General features: G+C 49.0%; 2 protein-coding genes across 2 annotated transcripts in view; one reads left to right on the top strand and one right to left on the bottom strand.

The window, feature by feature from the left end:
* On the bottom strand, window positions 6,877-11,759 carry LOC110396752 (histone H3.3). The gene is made up of 3 exons (XM_021392594.1): window positions 11,585-11,759; window positions 10,589-10,742; window positions 6,877-7,525 (listed from the first exon to the last, which is right to left on the bottom strand). Exons 1-3 carry the CDS (start codon window positions 11,710-11,712, stop codon window positions 7,397-7,399), a joined length of 411 nt encoding a protein of 136 aa, XP_021248269.1. The 5' UTR covers window positions 11,713-11,759; the 3' UTR covers window positions 6,877-7,396.
* The window catches only part of SDE2 (SDE2 telomere maintenance homolog), a 26,915-nt gene continuing 23,462 nt past the window's right edge, over window positions 8,313-11,765 (top strand). Inside the window, exons 1-2 of the mRNA XM_021392592.1 lie at window positions 8,313-8,338; window positions 9,930-10,039. Of these exons, the coding sequence (XP_021248267.1) occupies window positions 10,013-10,039 (27 nt within the window). The 5' untranslated portion in view covers window positions 8,313-8,338; window positions 9,930-10,012. The remainder of the gene's footprint in view (window positions 8,339-9,929; window positions 10,040-11,765) is intronic.

An 11,765-nucleotide genomic window follows, 5' to 3' on the forward strand; every position in this document is an offset into this window, starting at 1 on the left:
CAATTGGCCTGAGGCACCACGAGAGCAGTGGGCCTGCCAGCCATGGAGTTGGCGTTGGGTGCCCAGTGGGAAACGTGCACGGAGGTGGGGTGTGCCAGCATGCCCGGCCTGCGAAGCACCGCCTGGGGGTGGCTTGGTCTCAGGACGTTCCTCCTCCAAGGGCTCAGGTGCTCAGGAGTGACTGCCATCATCAGAGAACCCTTCATTTACTTATTTCCTCCCTGCTGCGTGGGGTGTTTAGTAGGCACATCAGGGTGAGCAGGAGCAGGATGGTCACGGTGGGAATACCTCCACCACGGCTTTTTGTTGTGCCTGGGCACAGGGGGATAGCTGGAGCACCAGCAGGGACAAAGTTATTTTAAGTATTATTTTTTTTCATTGGCTCTTTAATCCCAAACAAAGGAAATCACAGGGAAAGCCACAGTATTGTCAGCAGCAGCCAAGCTCCCGGCAGTGCTCCCTGCTACCTCCATTATTCTGCAGCCACATCCCTGGGGCAGGCAGGAGGAGGAGGAGGCCCTGTCCTGCCCCAATCCCACCCTGCTCCTCTCTGCTGGAGAGGCAGAGGGCAGTGGGGGACATCCCTTGGAGCAAAGGCTGTGCTGGGACCCCCAGGGCCACCAACAGCCTGGCCATGGTGAGCAGGAAAAACAATAGGAAATGGAGACAAAGCCTTTCTGCTGCGTCTCCAGAGCTGCTTTCCGCAGGGGAAGCCAGGGGCGGTTTTCTGGGCGTTGCGGAGCTGGGACTGGCTGCACCCGGGGTCCAGGCATTCCCAGAGGATAGCCACCTCTCCATCACTGCCCTCCTCATCCTCAGGCCTTGTCACAGCCAAGTCCCAGGCAGGACAGAATGGGAGGTCCCACTGCACTGCACCAACATATGAATAAGCTGTAAGGCAATAATGGTTAATGCTTTAGCTGGGTTAACATTTTTTTTGGTCATGTTCCAGACCCCTCCACCATCTCAAAGGCATCTGGCCACACACAGGGGAGAGGAAAAGCAGAGGTGAACCATGACCCAAGGTCCCCTCTCCTCCTGGTGCTGGAGCCTTCAGTGGCCAAAAGGCACCTCAGCCTTTTAGACAACTTCCTTCTCGCAGTGTCTTTCAGCCCCACTGACCTCTGCTCTTCCTGTAGCCTGCCCTGCTGTCCCCAGCAGCTGACAAAGAGGGACAGGAGCCTGACTGTAAAATACAGCGGTGTTACGGTTGTGACGGCTGGTTATTAAAGAGGCAGGGAGAGGGAGCGTGAGTGATCCTCTGCCATCTACCTCTGTGGATGTCACACTGCTTAAAGCAGCATGCATAGGAACAGGAGAGGCTGCTGGAACCAGTGGTGCCAGGGTGGGCTCTGGTGCAGAGGAAGGATGACCCCTGAGCACCAGGGCAGAGAAATGGGGAAAACCAGCTCTGCCTCTCAGTGAGAGGAGTGACCCACCTTGTTGCAGCAGACAGCCAGGTACAGCGGTATTTATAGCCTCCCCCATTAATGAGGCCACATTTACACATTAATTAGCTCTTGCTCTGTGCCTAGAAACTCCTGGTGTACCCACAGCATCCCTCCACCAGCATCAGGCTTTCCCAGTGCCCACATACAGGAGCAGGATGGGCCCAAGTGGGGGCCAATTGGCTGTGCCCTCCCGAGCCACGCTGTGTAACCTTAGAGAGCAGCAGTGACGAGGAGGGAGACAAGGTCTTCCACAGCCCTAGGGCAGCCGGGGTCACCCACAGCCACAGGAGGCACAGTGGATGGAGGAGAGCACAGGGCAGCCCCGTGAGCTGCACTCTGTAGCAGAGAACCATAGGAGAAAAATAGGTGGTAGCTGCTTCACTGCACACTGATTTCCCATGAGAGTCAATTAGCTGTAGTTAAAATATATATTTTTTTCATGGAATTAAGCTTCAATTAGGGCTGGCTGCTTGCTGGCACCACGTGGAGCCAAAACCCTCAGCCCACGGGGTCAGTTTCCCCCTCACACTGCCCTCGTGGCTGCTGCCCCCAGCACCACGCACCCTGGGGGGCTGCAGGAACCAGCATGGTGACACCAAAGATGGGTCTCGGAGCCAGGAGAGCACTGTGACATTTGGGTTAAAAAAAAAAAATCCATTTCCTCAGCTGCCTTTAAGCAAGGTGGGTGCACTTCCTGCTGTTTGAAGCTGTTCAGTGGGGCAGTTATATCTTTACTGACATCTACGCTAACAGTGAAAGCAGCAGGGAGCTCAGTGCCACTCCTGGAAACAGATCTCCACCAGCAAGACCTCCCTCAGCTGCCCCAAGGAGCCCAGCACAGCCTGCCCCCATGCTCTCACCCCTGCAGGGTGCAGGCAGTCACCTTGCTTTTAGATGAGAGCAGGAAAGGCCTGGAGGTGATGCAACTTGCCCCAAGCTGGTGCTCCAGCTGCTTATGAGACCTACCCAGGGGTGCCGCAGAGCCTCCACAACCCACAGCAGCACCTCAGAACCAACAAACTGCTGTTAAACCAATGGGAGAAGCAGCCAATGCCAGGCTCCAGCCTGGAGACGGTACTGCTGTCCTACCACTTTTCTGGAAGCCGAGAATTGAAACACTTCCCCTACTGCATTTTACAATATTTCATCTGCAAAATACCTTCAGAAAAGGGCTGCTGGCTTTAACTCACAGCACTGCCTTCCTCGCACTTGCCCTGGGCAGGGACATGGAGGCAGAAGGAAAAAGTGCCCGATGCCAGACTGACCGGGGAGGCTGCTGAAGTTGGGCACTTGCTGTTGCTGTTTGCAGAGCCCCACCTTCACACAGCACAGCTCGAGGCACCTCAACCCTGAGCTGCTTGCGAAGCACCAGCTGGGATCCCACCATGACAGGGGACTGTTTTGGCACCTAATGAAAGAAAGTGAGAAAGAGTGCATCATTTGGACACAGCTCCCAGAGGAGGGATAGCAGAGGATGGGGAAAGGCAGGGGAGCTGCTCTCCCTCCTCTACTATCCATGCCCCTGCTCTGTGACGCTGGTGTCACACCTACCACCAAACACCTGGCTTGAAAATAGCTTACTTCTCTGCTGTGAACTTCAAGGCTCTTCTGTTAGTGCTTATTAATTTATTGAATAAACAGTAGCAAGGTTCAATACTGTCTGTGGCTTTGGCTGCTTCTTCCACTGCGTTCAAAGCAATTACTGCCATGAAAGCAAATGGTCCATTTAGTTGGGGAATCCGTAGAGCAGAAATGAGATCAGATTCCTGAACAGATGTGCCTTCCTCTAGCAGGATGCAGTGCCTGGTAGGCCTCAAGCTGACACCAGGCAGAACCCCTCCCTGCCTTCCCCAGCTGGCTGTGATATCAGAGCCAGCCCCGTAACTCCACAACAAGCGCTAGGAGCTGTCAATTTAAAGCATTTCATCTGCCAGGGATGGAAAGCAGGAAGGATTCCTTTGTTGTGGGGGCAGGGGATGGCACCAAAATAAGGAACACCCCCAGTTCACTAAAAGAAAGCAAGTCCCTCAACCACGAAGAAATCCTACTGCTCATTTCTAGCAGCCCTGGAGCCGAGCCGCCAGGCAAGGCGCGTTGGCAGTCCTGCACCAGCCCTGCACTGCTCCCTACCTGCTTTGTGGCTGAGCCAAGGCCTGAGGTCTCGGGGCAGCACGTGCCTGTGCCTGGCAGCTCTCCCAGCCCTGCATTAGCTGGCAGAGACTGCTGGAGGCCGCCCAGCCTCCAGATGCAGCTCCTCAGCAGGAGCCGGTCCTGGGGGGCAACCAGACAGGGGCTCCTTCCTTTATCCAGGGCTCTGCTCCTCCCGCAGTGGCACTCGCACAGCCTTGTGTCAGCCCGGCAGCCTTCCCGGCACACAGAATCATAACATCACAGAACGGTTTGGGTTGGAATGGACCTCAAAGCCCACCCAGCCCCAACCCCCAGCCCTGGGCTGCTTGCTCCCCCCCACCAGCTCAGGCTGCCCAGGGCCCCACAGCCCTCTGAGTAAAGAACTTCCTCCTCACATCTCACCTACATCTCCCCTCTTTTAGTTTAAAGCCGCACTGCTCCTCCCAGCCCAGGCAGCAGGGAAGCACAAGACCTCTCCCACCTGCACCGTGTCTCTCAGATTTGTTCTACACTCCATCTTCAGGAGGTGTGAAGGAAAATTCACAGGTAATCAAACTTGCCAAATCTCTAGCAGGTGTAGGGTGGAGAGAGAAGGGATCAAGTTGGTTTCAGTCACACCAAAAAGCAGAATCAAGTCACTAAGTGGCCATGAAACCCAATGAAAGCCGGAGGGCAAGAGCGTATGTCCTGAGACCACCCGCATTACAAATCACCATGCTCCAAGAAAACAATGCACGCCAAAAGTTCAACATGCAGGAGTCTGTAAGCACGTATTCTGACAGGAAAAATGCACTTTGGTTCCTTTCTGAACCAGATGCCAGCACTAATTTCAAGCAGGTGCTACAACCTCTCCCAGAGCAGACATTAATGAATCTGGTCCCTGGACAGTGGCATCACCTAATGGCTGCTGTACGACAGGATAAAGGGCTGCAGGAACCCAGCTCAGCATGTAACAGCATCATTGACTTCATATTCAGCAGGTTATTTTTCTAAGCAATATCTGCTATTACACAACAAAAAAGGAACCACAGAAGGTCTTCTTCCATCTCCTCTAGCAGCTTTTACATTAACCCCACCTGTTTTGCAGAGCCTGTCTTTGAGAGACACCCAGGTGTGGCAAGTGAACCGTCACCTCTGGTTGAGTTGTGCCAACAGTACCCAGGCACAGCTTCAAAATGTGCTACAATAAATATAAACAGTGGGAAATTACAATCCAAAATAACTAACAGAAAAAAAGCAAAGTCACCTTTTCTACTGTCCTTCCTCCACGACCCCCACCTAAACAGCGCCAAGCAGAAGATCCATCTGAAATTAGAGAGACTCGCTGCACACATTAGAGATGAGACGGTGCACTCAGGGCAGGGCGCTGAGAAAGCTGGAGATTACATAATTTCTTCTGTGACACAGTGGAAAAAAAAATCTGCTAAGAATGAAAATCCATCAAACTTGAAAACGAGGACCAGAAATGCAATAGCCTAAGATTCTACAGGAATAAAACCAAGACAACACATCTGGTATCAACAGGCACGTGCACATGGCACCTCTAGAACCCTGCCTGAACACTCCCAAAGCAGCAGCGCACCTAAGCTGCAGCACTGCATGCTTAAGCGTTGTCAGTCCTGTGGTTCCTGATCCTTTGGTCTTTTCCCTTATGAATTCCTCTGGCTCGAACGCTTTACCTGCACTGTCACTGTATTCCTCATCCCGATTCTTTCAAAAGGAGGAAGTCAGTATTTCATTTGCATACCGGAATTTCTAGATTTGTTTTTCTAATCTAGATACAAAAAAAAGAAAACTTCAGTTCCTTTGTCAATGCTTCCATGTTATTAAAAAAAGAGCAACTAATTAATTTTTTGTGTAGGTGGTTGCAACATTGTCAACGGATGCATGAAGCAATTCTGAGGTAAAGGAGAACACAAGTAGCCAATAGCTGCAGATGTGCTACATTCAAATGCATTTGTATCAAGTTTACCAGGGCTCTTATCAACTTGACAGAAGCCACGTCTCAAATAAGTTAAACCTCAGTTACTCACCTGTTACAGGTGCTGTTCTGGATGCTCCCAGACAAGTTCTCCTTAATTTTTACTTCATGGCTATGAACTGCTTGGCATCAAAAGCGTGTGATCACATTTTGTCTAGCATTAGTTCTCTGTGTGACAAGCTACTCCATTAAAACAGACTTTACACGGCACAACCCTGGCAGACAGCATTATGACTAATGTGATTTATTCTGCAATTTTGGTCTCTGTTCAAGATACCAAAGCAGAGAATACTTCTCTATTAATCCTCTTTGGAAATCTTCAGACAACCTCACTCGTGTGCTTAGAGCTCACCCAGAATTTCTTGAAAAGTTAGCAGCAAACAAGCTTTGTAGGGAATCTTAGCATGGAGATGAAATCCATTCACTGCCTATAAGAGATATCAAGAAACACACCACGAAACTCAGTTTCAGAGCGGTCACCAGAATCCGTAACCAAGTTTCAGGTGAAAAATTACAACCCCATTTTAACAGAAGGTAATCTCAGGAGTAAACTTCTTCACAGCAACTTTCATCAGTGACTGGAGGGAGGCATATAAAAAAAAGGAAGTTTCAAACGTACGTATGTTCCTGCTGAAGTACAAAAACCCCATCATTATGGTTTTAATTTTGGGTGGTCCTGTGCAGAGCCAGGAGCTGGACTCAGCAATCCCTGTGGGTCCCTTCCAATGCAGGATATCCTGGGGTTGTAGAAGTGTCTTTTTGATTAGAGCCTACAGCCAGCAGCTGATCCCAGGTGGGCTCAGCTCTCAAACGTGCTGGAGGATGGCAGTGAAACAGAAAGGAGGTAATCAATCAAGAAGCAAATACCTACACACCAAGAATCCAGATAATGGAGTGTACAAAGCTGTAATAAAAGCAAACAAAAACACCACTTACACTGACTACACTGTCTAGTGAACCATGAAGAACAGAGAAGGTTCCAAACTCACCACTAACGCAAATGAGAGGGATCTAAACAGCAACAAAACTTGCTTTTCCTTAGCTCTATCACTAAGTTAGGGAGCTTGTTTCAGCTCCAGGCAATAGCCAGCAACATACACACCAAACCTGCAGGCAGATTTTAAGCTCTCAGAAAAACCTTACAAATAGTGTACTTCAGCCAAGGTAGTAACACTTGCGTTTGTTTTCTAATCCTACTGAAGTACTCAGGCCGCATATAGAAGAGAAAAAGGGAAGGGATAAGATACAGGCAGATAATTTTTTAATCCAATACAACCCAAGTGTAATATTTAAGAATCGAGACCAAAACCAGGCATCATTTAATGTATTTTAATAGCAAACTTACAGGAACAGCACAGAAGACAGACAACATTAAAAACATGTACTTGCATGTAGGACAACTCAGTTAGAAAAGTATAGTGAATGGATGGAAACTACTGTATGATAAAAATGCTACAAACACCATTTAGTTGCCATTGATAAGAAATTTACTTGTTTAAAAAAATCCAAATGCTGGCATCGCCCAGAAAAATTTGACAGGCTTATTTATACTTTTTTTCTTTTTTTATAAAGTTGAATTGTTGAAACTTGTTCACTCAGACATTTTTTTTTTTGACCGCATTAATGTTTTGTCCCCTTGTTTATATTAAAAATCCACACACAAATGAAAATGGAAAAGAACTTGCCAATTCCCAATTCTGTCCCCCTATTTTTCCATTTGCAACCATATACTTAGGTACCTTTTAACCCCATGGAAAAAATATCTAACGTTCATTACTACCAATAACAGGAAGAAGATTTTGCTTCGAGAATGACAAACCCATCATGGTGAAGTTTAGGCACGCTCCCCACGAATGCGGCGTGCTAGCTGGATATCTTTTGGCATGATTGTGACACGTTTGGCATGGATAGCACACAGGTTGGTATCTTCAAACAGGCCAACCAAGTAGGCTTCACTTGCCTCCTAGTGTAGAAGAAAAGAGTAAAGAACACTTTCACTCTCCGAGCATGAGGAAAAGAGAATTCCAAGTACAACATAACACGGTGTTAAGTTTAAGCTTCTATCTCTATTAATGCACATCTAAAGGTTTAGACCGTCAAAAAAAAAAAGTGACCGTCTTTACATGAAGTACCAAATAATGCTCTATGTCAAAGCTGTGTACTAATGCCATTTGGTGAGGACATCCTCTGGAACACGGCTGAATAAATATTGTGACAGCACTCTCACAAGATAAGGGGTCATCTTATCAAAAGGTGAGTTTGTTTAGGAACTTCTCTTTTTAAAGGCTGGGTTACACCATTTGAGTTACTCGTCTGCTCTTCCAGAGTAAGAGCTGCTGAGTGTCAGGTGCAATTGGCTGTTGCTAGGGAAAAGAGCAGGCGTTCTTTCACAAGAGGCAGTTAAGGCACACAGCTCCTCGCTGCAGGATGTGCGGCTCCTGAGAAGGTTGCTTAATTCTAAAGTCACAAACCAACAGAAAAAACCGTACTGGAATTGTTAGATGTAAGAGGACAACACCTTTAACTCAGAAATTCCTTCCATCACTGTATGGGAACTGTTGAGTCAGAGCCTGAACCACTGACTGAGCACCTGGAGGAAAGACCCAGTCAGCCCTGGGAGCACAGGTGAAGGCAATTCACTGTGTGACCAGGAGGAGCCTGGCTCCACCCCTCTTAGGCCTCATTTAAGGGCTGACTGCCACTGAGGAAGGATCTCTTTCTGCAGATCCCTCCTTGGTGGAAGCTTTTCCCTACAAACCTAGATCTTCAGAGACAGGTGAGTGATCTTTGTCCCTTCCTTTATAGCACCTTTCTATCACGCTGGTTCTTTACACCTCTTTTGTAATGCTTTTTTCCATCACGTTTATCTTTCTGATTGCTACAATCACCAAAAGCAGGACAGCAGCCTGAAAAATACTTTCAGACAGTGTGCCTCTTCCCCCTAAGCATCATCTGTCCCTCTGGGGCACAGAGGGCACAGCCCCTGCTGACACAGAAGGCTCCCACACCTGTGAGTCCCAGGGCCAGCACCTCAGGAATGCAAAGGACAAGCCCTGTCCTAAGAAAACCGCAACCCTGTCCCTGTTACTAAGCCACTGCAGGCAGGATCTGGGGCTAGACAGATGCTCAGTTAGACCTAATTATTCTCCTGGCTCACATTAAGCTTGCTGCTAATTAGGCCTAGCGCAGCAATGGTAACTGTTTACATGTTCTTGGGTTGATTCAGAATTCCAACATCTAACAACCTCCTAAGAAATATGCCACCGTGACCTGGCACGCAGGGTGAGCAGGCCCAAATGTTGGGGCTAACTCCCAGAAAGAAGGCTGAGGTCCACCCTCCCACAATACATGCAAAACAACAGCTTGTGTGAAATCAACTCACTTAAATACAACATTTAATTAGAAGAAAGAAAAGTATTTACTGCAGATGAGGACTGTAGTATTAAGTTACTTTGTATTCCATGTTATCCTAACACAGCTTTGCTAATCCACTACGTGAAAATTTAAGAAACTTCGCCAAATAAGCCATACACAAATAATATGGTACTGAAAGGGTTACGGTTGGGGTTGGTTTCATTTTCTTCTGAAATATGCAAGTAGGAAGCGCTATGAATATTCCACAAACAACTTCTATACCAACAACTGCTTAATGCAGTTAGTCCTGCAGTTAGTCCTGCAACCAGGACCATTCAAGCCAGCATTCTGAAATGGTAATAAGCAATTCCAGTTTAAAACAGAACAACACAAACACACACAGATAAACCTCCAGGTTGAAGAATTACCATATTCACAGCCAAGAGTGAAGTCAGAACTCCAAGCAAAAGCAGCAACCTTGGAAATGCACGCAGCCACCTTCTGAAGCAAGCGTGTGCTCAAGTGTATAGGACCTCCTGGCACACATGTTGGCCCTTACCACATGGAAGCCAATAATCAGAAAAAGTGAGCTACTTTACAGGAAAAACAGACATTCTACAACTAGGTTTTGGAATCGGGAATATATTTCTATCATGAAGAAAAAAAATGCAGTGTTTCATTCTCATGGTAAGAACAAAGCCTTGGACGGGACCTACCAAGACTAAACTTTTGGGCACTTGATTTGGGAAGCACAACTACGCAGCTGGGCTTCATCAGTTCTCAGAACAGACAGAGCAAAAGGAATCTCAGTAAAACTAACTGAACAAGAATATCAAGTTCTAGGTAGCTTATACTAGATTCAGTTAGACTGCCAGGAATCTGGCTCAGAAGGAGTAACCGACGCTTCACCCTCAATGCATTCTAAGTTAGTTATTTAACTAACACACTAAAAAATGTTGTGCTTAGTATAAACCACTTCACACAAAAATACCAATTTCCTCAACCACTTGTAGATGGGGCTCATCAAGCTGTTTTTCTTTAACCTGAATCTGAGGATGTGAAGACCGTCATCTGGACAGACTGGAACAAGTTCAACATGACAACACTTTCTGTTCTTCCAAAGGTAAAACTTCTGATGATGCTTGAGTGTAGACTAAATCAATCTGTCTAAAGCACCTTATTAATTGTGCTATTCTTTCTCTGGGGGAAAGGGTGGGGTGGCCAGTTAAATAAGATACACTGACAGCCATTATAAGGTTATAAGCTGCTGTTCTGCCACTGTTTCATTTTAGCTGTGGTACCTACAGACCATCATCAGGGCAACTGCAGACAAAGGATGCCATTGGGGTGCATCCTCCATGTTGGAGCCCTGCCAGCAGAGGCTGTGCCCACGAGAGCACAACTGGAGCTAGCCATAAAAACCAACCGCCCAACAGGACTGGGGGGCAGAGCCCTGCCCTGCCTTCTATTCCTGAGCTTTACGGTGGGAGAGCCTCTTCTTGCAGCATTCGCAATAGGAACGGTTGTGTCTTTACAATTACCACTTTCCGGAAACCTCTCCCAGTGATCTTGCAGATCTCTGGGAAAGCAGATGGGTGTGTGCTTTAGCAATTCTCTCAAGAACCTGTACTAATTGCCATCCGGGTGAGGTGCTGCTCCCAGTACCGCTTACCTGCAAAGCACCGATAGCAGCGCTCTGGAAGCGCAGATCTGTTTTGAAGTCCTGAGCAATTTCACGCACCAGACGTTGGAAGGGAAGTTTGCGGATCAAAAGTTCAGTAGACTTCTGATAGCGTCTGATTTCACGGAGGGCCACGGTACCGGGCCTTGAAGAATACACAATCATAAAAAAAAAAATCAGTATTCAAAATATAATTCTGCATCAGCTTAAAAGGGTTAATGACCTGAACAAAACATACAAAATACACAGAATTTTAGGGGTTGGAGGGGACCTGTGGAGGTCATTTTGTCAACCCCCTGATACAGCAGTTCCCCATGACAGGTCAGTGTCCAAGCGAGTCTTGAGGATCTCTCTGGAAGGAGACTCCACAGCCTCTCTGAGCAGCCTGTTCCAGCGCTTTGTCAATGTGTTGCTTTCAGTAGAAGCATCCCAGCGGCAGCAATAGGAAGTCGGATTCCTTTTCCCTGTTACTCACCACTCATCTGTGCATGCTCCTGCTGTCCCAGCAGCATCCCTTCCCTCACGAGCACAGGACAGGATCAGGCCGCCAGGGGTCCTGATCGCAGCGCTCGGGGTGCTGGGCACGCGTCCTGGCAGTACGCGCCGGCAGGCTCAGCACGGTGCTGTCAGTTGGTGCGGTGACCCCAAAGCCACCTTCCCAACAATGAGCCTGACAGGCACGCACACTAAGAGGGACACGGCTCCTCCTGCCCGCTGACTTCACACGGTGTCAAAATTCCCAGAAACAACAAGACAGAGCGGCCGTATCGCGCAGTCCGCATTACGAGCAGCGTTTATTTCCCAGCACTCGCCTCGGCGCCGGCACTACCGAGGCGAACCGACGGCGCGCACTTCTCCCGCTAACAGCGATTTCCGCGGACGCTCCGTCCCGCCCGGCCCCGCTCCCCCCGCTCCGAACTTTCCCCGCCGCCCCAGCCCGCCCCCCCTCAGCCGGGCGGCGCGGTGCCGCCGGGGGGCGCTGCGTACCGGTAACGGTGCGGCTTCTTCACCCCGCCGGTAGAGGGCGCGCTCTTGCGGGCCGCCTTGGTGGCCAGCTGCTTGCGGGGCGCCTTGCCGCCGGTGGACTTGCGGGCGGTCTGCTTGGTGCGGGCCATGCTGCTGCCGACGTCGCTGCCTTACACCTGCCGCGACAAGCCGCCCGCCTCAC

Source organism: Numida meleagris, chromosome 3 (genome assembly GCF_002078875.1).
Source record: "Numida meleagris isolate 19003 breed g44 Domestic line chromosome 3, NumMel1.0, whole genome shotgun sequence".
Lineage (NCBI taxonomy): Eukaryota > Metazoa > Chordata > Aves > Galliformes > Numididae > Numida > Numida meleagris.